Below are 12,216 nucleotides of genomic sequence, written 5' to 3' on the forward strand. Positions count from 1 at the left end.
CTTGCACAGTCGTCCATCAAGTCAGACAATGGAGCAGGAAGCCAGCAGAGAAGATGCCTCCAGTTCCCCATGGCAGCTGGCCTAATGCTGCAGTGGAAATGGGGTAGGTTTCCCCACTGTAGTAGTCGTAGTAGATGGGAGCAGACTTGGCCCGTGACTCGATGGGCCCTTGGTTGCTTGCATTGAGCCATTCTGTCCCATTGAGGCCCGGAAGGTCCTCTGAGACAGCGCTTGGGGCCTTCCAGTCGCCCAGGTCCTCCTCGTCAATAAAGGGATCGACCATCTCTTGCCGGTGCTCTGCCTGGGAGGCAAAATGTCTCCTGAGAGGGATGGGAAAGACAGGGGAGCCCCACCGGGATGTGGTGGCAACGATCCAATCGCTGTAATACGCAACCCGGGTGTAAAGAAATGGCCCGTAGCACCTTGCGCCGCCGTCGGTCAGCATTCCCTTCAGCACCCACTGCCCAGTCCCCTGTGCTTGGCACACGACCGAGTTCCCAGGATAACCCTTGGAAGAAACAAGAGAAGAAAGCAGGGCTATTGTTAACCACCCACCTGTATCCTTATTTGAAGTACTTACACCCTTCCTTTCCTTGGACAGTTAAGGACAACCCACAACAGAAGAAACTAGGAAAGGTAACATTCATGGTGCTCTCAGTATCCCAAAGAAAGGAAAGCCCAGCCAATGCTGCCAGGTGCTGGTTCATCAGGAAAGATGCCAATCGTGAGCAAGAAGGAATTTGTAGGCTTCGTAGTTGGCTCATTGGTTCAGTGAAAAGACTCCATCAGTAGCATTTGCTTTTCATTCTGCTCCTTGCTACAAACTACATGTGTGGAATGGAGCAAGCAAACAAAATGTGCTGGGTGCTCCGTATTACAGAAAAATGGACGATGATCACTTGACACGCATCATTGCCAATGGCCTTCCAGAGTATCTCAGGAGAGCTGGGCAAAGTCAGCGTTCATCGCACGCATTCATCACTTTGCCAGGAAATTATGGTGCCAGCAACGGCATGCTCTGGTTCTTGTGAGACTCCCTAAGTTCCTTTCCAAGGACACATTCCTCTAGGTTACAACTTAAACTTGGCCCCAGAGTTAGAAGATAGAAGAGGATGCTTCCAAAGCAAACCTGACTTTGCTTTATCGTAATTACTTTCTTTTCTACATTCTCTCCAAAGAGTTTAGGGTGGTATGTCACGCTTTCTTCCTCCTTTCACAACAACCCTTGGGAGACGCCAGCTGCCCCAAGATCACCCAGCTGCACATGGAGGCTAGCTGGAGATTCGCATGTGGATCGTTTGATCCATGGTCACAGGTGCAAATGAGAACATGGTTTCCTTACCAGGCATCCAGACACATTGTCACCTTCCCTGTGGCTGCAGCATTCTGTGGCCATGGTCCTGTGCAGAGGACAAGGATCGACATCTTCCACCAAGAGCTTCTGTGGAGAGCTGCTCCCTGTCTGGGACCAAGAGGAGGAGGCATGAAATGGGCCAGGCCTTATAAAGGCCTTCACAGACCTCGGCTGCCTCCTGAAGACGTCGCACACGGTACTTTTTCCTCATTCCTGCCCTTCTGTATTTCCTATCTTCTGCCTAAAACCCCAGAGGAACCTCCTCTTCTCTTTAGGACCCATCAGAGCAGCTTGTGTCAAAGCACAGGTTCTTACTGCCCTGCAGCATTTTCTTCGGGCAGAACGTCTACAGGGTTAAACCCAAACAATGGCTATATTCCTGCAGTTTAGCACAGGTTGCAAGCACTGGGAGCTGGAAGAAGGGAAGATACGTAAGAAGACCCAGAGATCTGTGTTGGGGATATTCAGGTAGCAACCCCATTATCCTGAGAAAATGCTTTGTGCTGAATACCCTGTCAGTGGCACCTAACAACACTTATGGCAATGTGTTCCCTTGTACCCATTGTCCGGATTTGGCGGGATGTGCTAGAAGAAATCAGCAGCTGTTTGCACAGCAGAGCTAGCCAAGCTTGTCATCTGAGGCTGCTGCCACTGTAGAATTAATGTAGCTTGATGCCTTTTTGACTGCCATGGCTCCATCCTATGGAATCCTGGGATTTATAGTTTGTTATGGCACCAGAGCTCTCTGACAGAAAAAGGCTAAATGTCACACAAAACAACAAATCCCTGAATTCCACAGCATAATGAGCCATGGTAGCTAAAACAGTGTCAAGTTGTATTAATTCTGCAGTGCAGATGCAGCCCAAGAGAAAGAGAAAACATGATGCTGCAACGGCTGTGAGGAGAGCCATGGGATCAGCAGCAAAGAGGCCACAATGTGATCCTTTGAGCAGCAGTGTGCAGGTACAAATGCGAGGTGTGGAAAGAAGTGGGTTGCCCTCCTCTTGGGCTAATACCCTCTTAGACAGCAACTCTGAAAGCTGTCCTGGCTTCAAAGTGAACATGCAGAATTGCCTCACCTGTCTGTGGGTGCAGCCAGCCCACGACCCAGCAGTCCTGCAGAGCTTCTGGGGGAAAGTTTGGGTATGGGAAGCAGATGTACCACACCGTCTCATCAATCTGGATCGGGGCGGCTATTCTCAGGAGGGCAATGTTGTGGTCTAGCGTGAGTTCATCAAAGTCCTTGTGAGGGATGATGGCATCAATGGGCAGCAGCAGGCTTCTGGGCCCCATTGGACCCGTGACACTGGCCAGGGCCAGGACCTGGGTGCTGGCAACACAGAGAGAGAGAGCGTGGTCAACAAGAAACAGACCTTGGCAACACAGACCACAAAGAAGACCTGCTCCTGGGCTTTTGCTCTGAACTGCAAGACCTGTTCCTTTTCTTCTAGCAGAACTCCCAGGCTTAAGGGACTGGAATTCCCAGCAGACACTGCTTTTGGCAGGTTGGAAATGTAACGGTAGCGAAGGTTTCACTGGTTGAGTGCCTGACTGTCAGAGACACAAAAACTCAAGAACCAAGCCAGATATGGATCTAAAGAAATCGTTGGAAGCCTTGTCAGGTTAATAGCTGTTACTGCCACTGCTATCTGGGAAAACATCTTTGGTTCCAGTAGCAAGAGGTGCTCATTACATCTGAATCAAATGTCCATAGATGGAACCACAAGAGCAGAAGTGCAAAAAGTGTCACTACTTGGAATGAGCCACACTGTCCAACAATAGTTCACTGAGTCCTAGATTCTTGGGCAGAATCTGAATAACTGATGGTTGTGACACTTGGTAGACTCTGAAAACAACAATAAAAGCAACCATAGGAAATACAGTGTTTGGAAATATGAAGTAACGTTTGGAAATCCAGAATACATACAACATGCACACTTGCTCTCTGGTTTCAGAACCCAGAGAGGGTTGGCTGTGGTTAATACTCGGATGGGAGACTACTGGGAGATATCAGGGTTTGCTTGGCAGAGCTTTCCTGGAACCCTAAAAAACCCATGCCTTAAGCCAGAGTTGACCGAATGGGAGGAGACGAGCCAAGGGTGTGACGCCACAGTTGAAGGCCATGCTTCCTTGGGTCCGGATGCCTGCCCTGCCTTGGCCCTTACCTGTTGCGGAGGCCAGAGGCTTTGCTCAGGAGCCATTGCTCGCTCAGGAAGCTACCGAAGGCCAGATGTTTGCCCTGCAAGTCCTGCAAAGACACCATCCAAGGGAGTTCCACTGTAGCTTCAGGTGCCTGAGGAAGAGAGCGCATGGGAGCAAAGTTGGCCGGTGTGCCGCACCCTGCGTCTGTGAGGAAGAAGAAGAAGAAGAGGTGGAAGTCAGTCATCCAGTATGCTTGGATTCATCCATCTCCTTATTTCCCCCCTTTCAACATGCAGAGAGGTCCAGAGGCCAGGAGGACGCACCATAAAGACCCCAGAGAGACAGCAAGAGAGCTCGGGGAAGTGTCTCCCTTTGGACTACAAAATCTTAGGACATCAAGAGGATGTCCCTGAAGAATCGCCAGTAATGGTGGGCAATTTCTTTTGGTCTGAGAGCCAAATTCAGTTTCAGAGAAGGTTTTTTATGGGGGAGAAGCTGGTGCATTGCAGTGAGAAGCAAAAATGACAGGAGATTTGAGCGCGGAGCTCTTACTGCTTGGAACTGAGCTGTTCAACCTTTCCAAATGGGACACACACCAAAACACCCTGAAGGAAGGCTAAGGCAATGCAGTCCAGCCATGGAGCCGGTGAGAAAGCCCATTCTAGGCCTCCAGAAGAGCTGGATTTGACTGTCGGAGAAGCAAACAATGGTGCTATGGGAAGGGGAGCCAGCTCTCTGGGGCAGCTCAGGGCTCTTCAGGGGCCCATTGGCTATGTCCCTCTTTTGCTGCTTCCCAGAAACCCCTCCCCATGGTCATGCTGGCACCAAGGCTCTGCTACTATGGCCTGGTCAAGAAGCCCCACTCACCGGCCGCAGCAGGAGGCCAAAGGAGGGAGGACCAGCGCAGGAGGAGAAGCAGGCTTCCAACAGACCAGCCGCATCCCTGTCCAAAGGAGTCACAAGGTCAGCGGCTCAGGGGTCTTTCCCAGTTTGCCCATTACCTTCGTTCTGGTGGCCCAGGCCACCTTCTTCTCCCCCCCTCCACAACTAGGACAAGGAGGCAGGAGAGTGGACCCTCTCCCAAATACACATCTCCCCCCCAAAAGCACCTGGGACACCTCCTCCTTTTAAATGCAGTTTAAAATGTGGAAGAGAGTCACCACCCACCTCCACCTTAGAGGAGATGCCTCTTCCTCCTCCCAAAGGACAGACTCATAGAGTCAGAAGAGACCCCAGAAGGGGCCTGATCCAGTCCAACCCCATTCTGCCATGCAGGAACTCTCAGTCAAGGCATCTCCATTGAGAGTTTAAAGACAACCTCCAAAGAAGGAGACTCCACCACAATCTCCGAGGAAAGAGTGTCTTCCACAGTCAAACAGCTCTTAATGTCAGGAAGTTCCTCCTAATGTTGAGCTGGAATATTTTCCTAGAGCTTGCATTCATTGCTCCATTGTCTCTTATTCTCTGGAGCAGCAGAAAACAAGCTTGTTCCCTCCTAAATATGACATCCCTTCAAATATTTAAACAAGGCTATCATATCACCCCTTAACCATCTCCAGGATAAAGACCCCCAGCTCCCTGAGTCCCTCCCCATAGGGTTTTATGGTTTCCAGTCCTTCCACCATTTTGGCCACCCTGCTCTAGCTTCCCAACCTCCTTTTTGAATTGTTTTTCCCAGAACTGAACCCAGGATTATTCCAGGTGAGGCCTGACCAAGGCAGAACAGAGTGGTCCTATGACTTCCCTTGATCTAGACCCCAGAGTGCCATTTTCCCGCCTTCTCTTACCAGCTTTTGGAGCCTCCTCCATCTCCTCCTCCTGGCCATTCCTGGGCAGAACCAAGGGGCCCTGAACCTTCTCTGCTCTCCAAAGGCTTACTTCTACTGTTAGGTCATCACTGTTGCCGTGGTGCTTAGAGTGTCTTCTTCTAAACAGATGGTCATCCGGTGTGAAGGCCATGCCGTTTTACTGTCCCCAAAATCAGGGAATCCAAAGGAGTCCAACTTGGCTAGTTATCCATGACAGTATCCTCTTGAGCTTCTTCCTCAAATACGTTATAATTTCTAGCCATGCTTCCTTTATCATGGTTCTGAGTAACTACTAAGAACTTGAAATAGCCCTGGTACTCCATTTCAAATTCTGTTTAATAAAGAGAACCCCTCCACTTGAAATTAAACAAGATCATGCTGGTATTCCTGGACAATTTCCCTCTTATATTTTATATTAAATCCAACAGGATGTGTCTTTTACACAGTCAATATGAAAGCAGCTGGAGTCACCCTTTATTACAGCACCTCTGGCTATATCCCTAATTTCTTTTTCTCAGAATTTTGGCCAGGTGGAGCACACTATACATATCACACTACTTTTATAGCTGATTCTCTCCTGAGAGGAGTTTGCGCCCGTTATGTGTTCTGGTTTGTTACTCAGTGCATTTTGCCAAAGTCAATCACTCCCAATCTACTCTCCCTAAATCTTTCTATAAGACTACATCTGATCATAAATGTATCTCACATATACACTGGTGCCTCGGGATACGAAATGATCGGGTTACGAAATTTCCGGGATACGAAAAAGTTGGATTGGCAAAAACTGTTTCGGGTTACGAAATATTTTTCGGGTTACGAAATTCATTTCGGCGCGTAATTCAAATGCTGCAAAGTGCAGCTATAGGCTTTCCAGTGCTAACGGATTATTTTTCGGGTTACGAAATTTTCGGGTTACGAAAGGAATGGCGGAACGAATTAATTTCGTAACCCGAGGCACCAGTGTAATTCCAACACTCCCAACCTTCAAACAAGTGGAAATAGACCATTTGTCTTCTGTACGTTCCCATTTTCCATGGATCGCAAAAGCTGGAGAAAAGAAACTTCTTCTTCGTGGTCTCTGCGAATCATACAAATGGGTTTTACTGCGCCTGCGCAGTGCTGTTCGGATACTTCTAGAATCACTGGGCAAAGTACACTTTGCAACATATTAGAAACTTTTTGGCGGTAACCCCGCCCCCCTCCTATAAAGCCTCGGTTCCCGCTCTTTTCCCCAGTTCCATTTTTTCCGCCGCGTTTGGCTGCTGTTTGGAACTTCGCTCGTGTTGGCTCGTTTTGGATCACTGGTTTTGACTCGGACTGTTTCTTGGATTTTGGCGTCTCTTCTTTCCCCGTGTACTGGATCTTTGGACTGTTGACTTTGACTTTGGATTTCGTTTTGGACCTGTCGACCTCGTTAGCGATGTCTCCTCCGTTTAAGAAGTGTGACATTTGCGGGGGAAAGGTGCCGGTGCAGGACCCCCACACCTCCTGCCTTTTTTGCCTGGGCAAGGACCATGATGTTAAGTCCTGCTCCCTCTGCAAATCGATGTCTTCTCAGGCCAGGAAGAATCGTGAGTCGCGGCTCACTTCAGCTATAGCCCAGGGTAAGATCCGGGAAGGGGATCCTCGCCCGTCTTCGGCCCCTGTGGCCCCTGTTTCCGCGGCTCTCTCCGTCAGAGATGGCTCGTCAAGTGCTCCACCGTCGACATCCGACCGTTCCGGGGGTCCCAACCCTGAGGCAAATGTGGCCCGTGGATCTGACAAGCCCAGTGCCACCACCAAACCCACCAAGCACCCGCATAAATCTGGGTCTGTGGGCACCGCCGCCGCTTCCACCTCATCTCGGAGTCGAGATGCCCCTGTTAAGACCTCGCGGCCGGCACCGGAGCATACCTCCCGGAAGGAAGCTCCATCGGACCCGAAGGACGGATCGGGTACCGGTAAGGATACCTCCTCCAGGGCGAAGACGGCCCCCCGTAGGGAGGATACACCCAAACCGGGTGGAAGGCTCACGGAGTCCCCTATTCCTTTCTTCCCTCTGGATGTTCCGCGGGGCTCCGCCTCATCCAAGAAGAGGAAGTCTTCGGCTTCAGCTCCAGAGGCTACGGCTTCCAAGAAGTCCAAGCACTCTAAGGACCGCCCCCGTAAGGAACCTGGAGTGTCTAAGGAACCAGAGCCCTCGACTCGTCCTCGCATCCGGATGGAGTCCCCAAGGCAGGACACTCTGTCAGTTGTGTCCGAGAGACCTCCACCGAGGGAGGTCCGTCAAGATGTGTCCACTCCGGGACCTTCGGCGGCGGCGACCGTGCCTTTTCTTCTCTCGAATGAGGAAGACTTCCAAGACAGGCTTTCGAGGTCTCCTTCTCGGGAATTGCCCCCGCGATCTCCATCCCCAGCTCGGAGGGATCGGGACCCGAGGTCGCCATCGCCAGCTCCCCTGTCTCCCTTGCCGGTGCCCGATGATGACGACGTGTTCTACGACTCTGAGGCAGACCAGTTCTACCTGAAGGTATCTAGGAGGGTTGCAATGTCCAAGATGCCTTCTCGTGACCGCCCCCGTGACCGTTCCCGAGATGATGCACAGTTGAGCAAACGCCAGAGGGACCCCGTCCCAGCTTCCAGAGCTGCTTTGCTTCAACCGACACCGCGACCAGCTGATAGAGGCAATGTCGTGGTTCCGGTGGAGTCCTCAGATTCTGAGGCGGATGCTTCGATCGCGACGGAAGACCCCTCCGAGGTGGAAGACCCCCCGCGCCAGTCTCCGCAGGATCTCCACTATCCAGAAGCGGCCTCGCCTTCGGATGATGTTCGTTCATTCGCGGAACACATCATTAAGATGTCCAGGGCCCTGGACATCGACTTTGTTTATCCGGAGGCGGATGCAGAAGACCCAGTCGAGCGCCGGGTCCATGGTCGGGTCCCGACACCCCCGTGTGTCCCATTTTTGCCATCCTTGCAAACGATTCTTAAACGTTCCTGGGACTCTCCTTCGTCTCTCCTCGGGCCCCCAAGGAAGATCGAGTCGCTGTACAGAGTCGCGGCTCCAAATGCTCCGTGGCTCATGTCACATCCTCGACAGAATTCTGCTATTGTGGAAGGTGCTCAGCAGACCTCCACCCAGCGCCAGACCACCTCACCAGTCGATAAAGAGGCCAGGAAGATAGACGCTCTGGCCAAGAAGGCATATGCTGCAGCGGCTCTGGCAGCGAAGGCCTCTAGTTACACGGCCTGTATGGGAGCTTATGTCCAGACATTGATGGAGGGCATCTCCCCAATTGTGCCTGACGTTCCCGATGAGGCCCAGAGGACTCTGACCCAGATCAGGGATGAAACTCACTCGATTGGTAGCTGGCTCATCACCGCGGCTAGAAACGTCACGGAATGTGTTGGAAGGGCGATGTCGGCTTCCATCGCGTTGAGAAGGCACGCTTGGCTCCGAGGCTCCGATCTCAATCAGAGCGTGAGATCCACCATCGAAGACATGCCCATCGACGGTTCGGGATTGTTCCACGCCGATACCGACGAGCGACTTAACAAGAAGTTCCGCATGAAGGCGGCCGCTCGCAAGCATGGCATGTCCACACCAGGCCCGTCCTCCTTCCGTAAGCGTCTCCGGCCCTGGCAGCACCACCAAGGTCAGTTCCAAAGGTTCCCTTATCAGGAACGCCAGTTCCATCAACAAGGGTCGCAGCGGCAGGGCTACCCCTCTCAGCAATCATCTTCCTCGGGCCGTCGCAACCAGTCTCGGTACAGAAAGAACCGTCGACAGGAGCCCGACCAGGGGAAGAAAAGGGCATGAAGATCCCTAGCGCACTTCGCCCCCTCTAATTTGTTTTTCCTTGACATTTTGAGGCCCTTTGCCACCACATGGGCCTCCATCTCCTCCGACTCCTGGGTCTTAAACATCGTCCGAAGGGGCTATACCCTGGAGTTCGAAGAGCTCCCGCCCACCGGAGCTTTCATTTCTACTGCCCCCTCGGGCACCCTTCTCGACGAAGTGCGCTTTCTCCTTCATAAAGGGGCCATCTCTCCATTGCCTCAGGATTTATGGCCCAAAGCATTTTTCTCCAGATACTTCACGGTTCCAAAGCCAGATGGAGGAATCAGACCCATCCTGGACCTAAGAGAACTGAACTCCTTCCTAAGATATAGACGTTTTCGCACGGTGACGTTGGCTTCCATTTTGCCTCTTCTCCAGCAGGACCTCTGGTTCGCGACGGTGGACCTGAAGGATGCTTACTTTCACGTCGGGATAAGGGAATCCCACCGCAGATTCCTCGCCTTCGCCATCGGCTCCGACGCCTACCATTACAACGTCCTCCCATTCGGCTTGGCCACAGCGCCCCGAGTCTTCACGAAGTGCATGGCCCCAGTGGTAGCCTATCTCCATCAGAAGGGATTCAGTGTTTTTCCTTATCTCGACGACTGGCTGCTGACAGCTCCGTCAAGACTAGAGCTCCAGGATGCAATACACTTCACTCTAAATCTCTTGTCCGACTTGGGACTGGTAGTCAACCTGGAGAAGTCCCACTTGACTCCATCCAAGCAGGTCCGTTTCATCGGCTCTGTGCTCGACTCCGAAGAATCGATGGCCTACCTTCCTCAGGATCGCTTCCAGGCCCTGTCAACCGCAGTGCGCACTGTTCACTCGAGCAGAAGGCTCAAAGCCAGGGACATCCAGGTCGCGTTGGGACACATGGCCTCCACCACATTCGTCACCCCATGGGCGCGACTGCGACTCAGACCGCTCCAGTCGTGGTTCCTCTCCGTATTCAACCCGTTGACAGACTCACCAAACAAATGGCTCACCGTTCCAAGGGCCGTGACTTCCTCCCTCCTCTGGTGGCTAGACTCCCAAAACGTGTGCATAGGTATGCCCTTCGTCCAGCCTCAACCACAAATGACCTTGACGACAGATGCGTCCATGGATGGCTGGGGTGCACACCTTCGGGACCTATGTGTGAGGGAAAAGTGGTCCCTGCAGGAACGTTCGCTACATATAAACGCGCTCGAGATGTTGGCTGTAGAGAAGGCACTAAAGGCTTTCGAGTCCACTGTTACAGGCAAAGTGATTCTGCTCAGAACCGACAACACAACAGTGATGTTCTATGTCAACAAACAGGGAGGCACCAAATCCAGGACCCTCTTGGACATCACGTTGAGGATTTGGGACTGGTGCATCCACAGACGCATACTTCTCCAGGCGATTCACTTACCGGGAGAAGAAAACTTCCTAGCAGATCAACTCAGCAGAACATCAACCTGCCACGAGTGGCGTCTGCACCCAGAGGCAGTCACCGACCTGTTTTGCAAGTGGGGAGCCCCCCAGGTCGACCTGTTTGCGACAGCCTCCAACACCCACTGTCCCCAGTTCTGTTCCCGAATGCGACACGAGAGTCCTCTCGGAGATGCATTCACCTTCGACTGGTCACGGGAAACGGTGTATGCTTTTCCCCCGTTCCCGCTATTGACCAGGGTGGTGTCCAAGATGTCGAGGGAGAGAGTCGACGCGATCCTCATCACCCCGTGGTGGCCGAGACAGCCGTGGTTTCCACTGCTTTTATGCCTGTCCAACGGCGAATTTCTCCGGCTGGAACCGAGGCCGGACCTTCTCACCCTCCAGGAGGGGAGGGTCCGGCACCCCGACATCGACTCGCTGCCGATGGTGGCTTGGAGGCTCCTGCTTTGACGGCGCTGACCCCTCCGGTGCGGAGGGTGATCCGTGCCGCGCATAGGCCTGCAACTCAGAAGTCCTATGCCTCCAAGTGGAGAAGGTTCCTTTCTTTCTTCTTCGTGGTCTCTGCGAATCATACAAATGGGTTTTACTGCGCCTGCGCAGTGCTGCTCGGAACCTTCTGGAATCACTGGGCAGAGTTAACTCTGCAACATATTGAAACTTTTTGGCGGTAACTCCGCCCACCCGTTATAAGGCCCCTGCCTTCCCGCTCTTTTCCCCAGTTCCTTTTTTCCGCCGCGCTCGCTGCTCCTAGGAACTTTCGCTTGCTTTGAATCACTCTCGTTTTTTGACCTTCGGACTGCTTTTTGACTACTCTCTCTCTCCCGCCCCTGGTAACTCGGACACTCGGACTGTTTTGACTTCGGCTTTGGATCTCCTTGACTCGCAAGATGTCCCCTCCTTTTAAGAAATGTGACATCTGCAGCGGAAAGGTTCCTGTCCAGGATCCCCATTCCTCTTGCCTCTTCTGCCTGGGCCGGGACCACGACCCTAGGGTCTGCAGCCTCTGTAAGTCCATGTCCTCCCAAGCCCGTAAAAATCGGGAGTCGCGGCTTACTTCTGCCATTGCCCAGGGCAAGATCAGGGAAGGGGACTCTCGCCCGGCGTCAGCTCCTTCTGCCTCGGCTCCACCTGCCCAGGCTCGCAGCGGCCCTTCCAGCGCTCCTCCTTCTACTTCTCTGGGGCAGGACAAGGGGAGTTCGGACCCTTCTCGCCAGCCGGCCCGAGATGCCGCTCCCAAACCCCTGAAACATGCCCGCACATCGGGGTCAGTCGGGCAGGAAACGGCTACCAGCCGTACGGAGGGAGTTCCATCTGAGACACCGGGAACGTCCCGGGCAGCCCCGGAGAAAAAGAGGTCCAAGTCCAAGCCTGGTTCGGACCCCACTTCGAGGAACATCGCCTCCGAGGAACCCTCGGGCTCGAGGGATTCCGTTGCCCGTACCGAAGAGCGAGCTGGTCGGACGGCTACTATCTCGGAGTCTCCGATCCAGTTTTTCCCTCCGGATGCACCGCCTCGCCACAAGTCAGCCAAGAAGAGGCAGTCTTCGGCCCCGGAGGCGACCTCATCCTCTTCGGCTAAGAGGTCCAAGTCGACCTCCAAGACTAGCTCCCATACGGGCTCACCTTCCAAGAGGCGCTCGGACGATGCTTCCCTCCCTCGCAAACCGCACCGG

The 12,216-nt window shown here is 53.0% G+C and overlaps 1 protein-coding gene across 1 annotated transcript; it reads right to left on the bottom strand.

Annotated features, from left to right (window-relative positions):
• Positions 1-14: 14 nt before the first annotated feature.
• Positions 15-3,638, bottom strand: PRSS54 (serine protease 54). Its single transcript, XM_089530527.1, has 4 exons — positions 3,520-3,638; positions 2,434-2,684; positions 1,343-1,458; positions 15-508 (listed from the first exon to the last, which is right to left on the bottom strand). Exons 1-4 carry the CDS (start codon positions 3,615-3,617, stop codon positions 17-19), a joined length of 957 nt encoding a protein of 318 aa, XP_089386653.1. The 5' UTR covers positions 3,618-3,638; the 3' UTR covers positions 15-16.
• Positions 3,639-12,216: the final 8,578 nt, after the last annotated feature.

Source organism: Sceloporus occidentalis, unplaced genomic scaffold (assembly GCF_023333645.1).
Source record: "Sceloporus occidentalis isolate IW3139 unplaced genomic scaffold, rSceOcc1.0.p SCAF_6, whole genome shotgun sequence".
In the NCBI taxonomy this organism is placed as follows: Eukaryota; Metazoa; Chordata; class Lepidosauria; order Squamata; family Phrynosomatidae; genus Sceloporus; species Sceloporus occidentalis.

Bases quoted from the DNA above. Each gene is read 5' to 3' on its own strand.
- PRSS54 (XM_089530527.1), bottom strand. From the start codon at position 3,617: ATGGTGTCTTTGCAGGACTTGCAGGGCAAACATCTGGCCTTCGGTAGC. The intron at 1,459-2,433 runs GTGAGGCAATTC...GGTCCCAGACAG, and splicing joins CTGGCTGCACCCACAGACAG to GGAGCAGCTCTCCACAGAAG. The intron at 509-1,342 runs GTAAGGAAACCA...GTTTCTTCCAAG, and splicing joins ACAATGTGTCTGGATGCCTG to GGTTATCCTGGGAACTCGGT.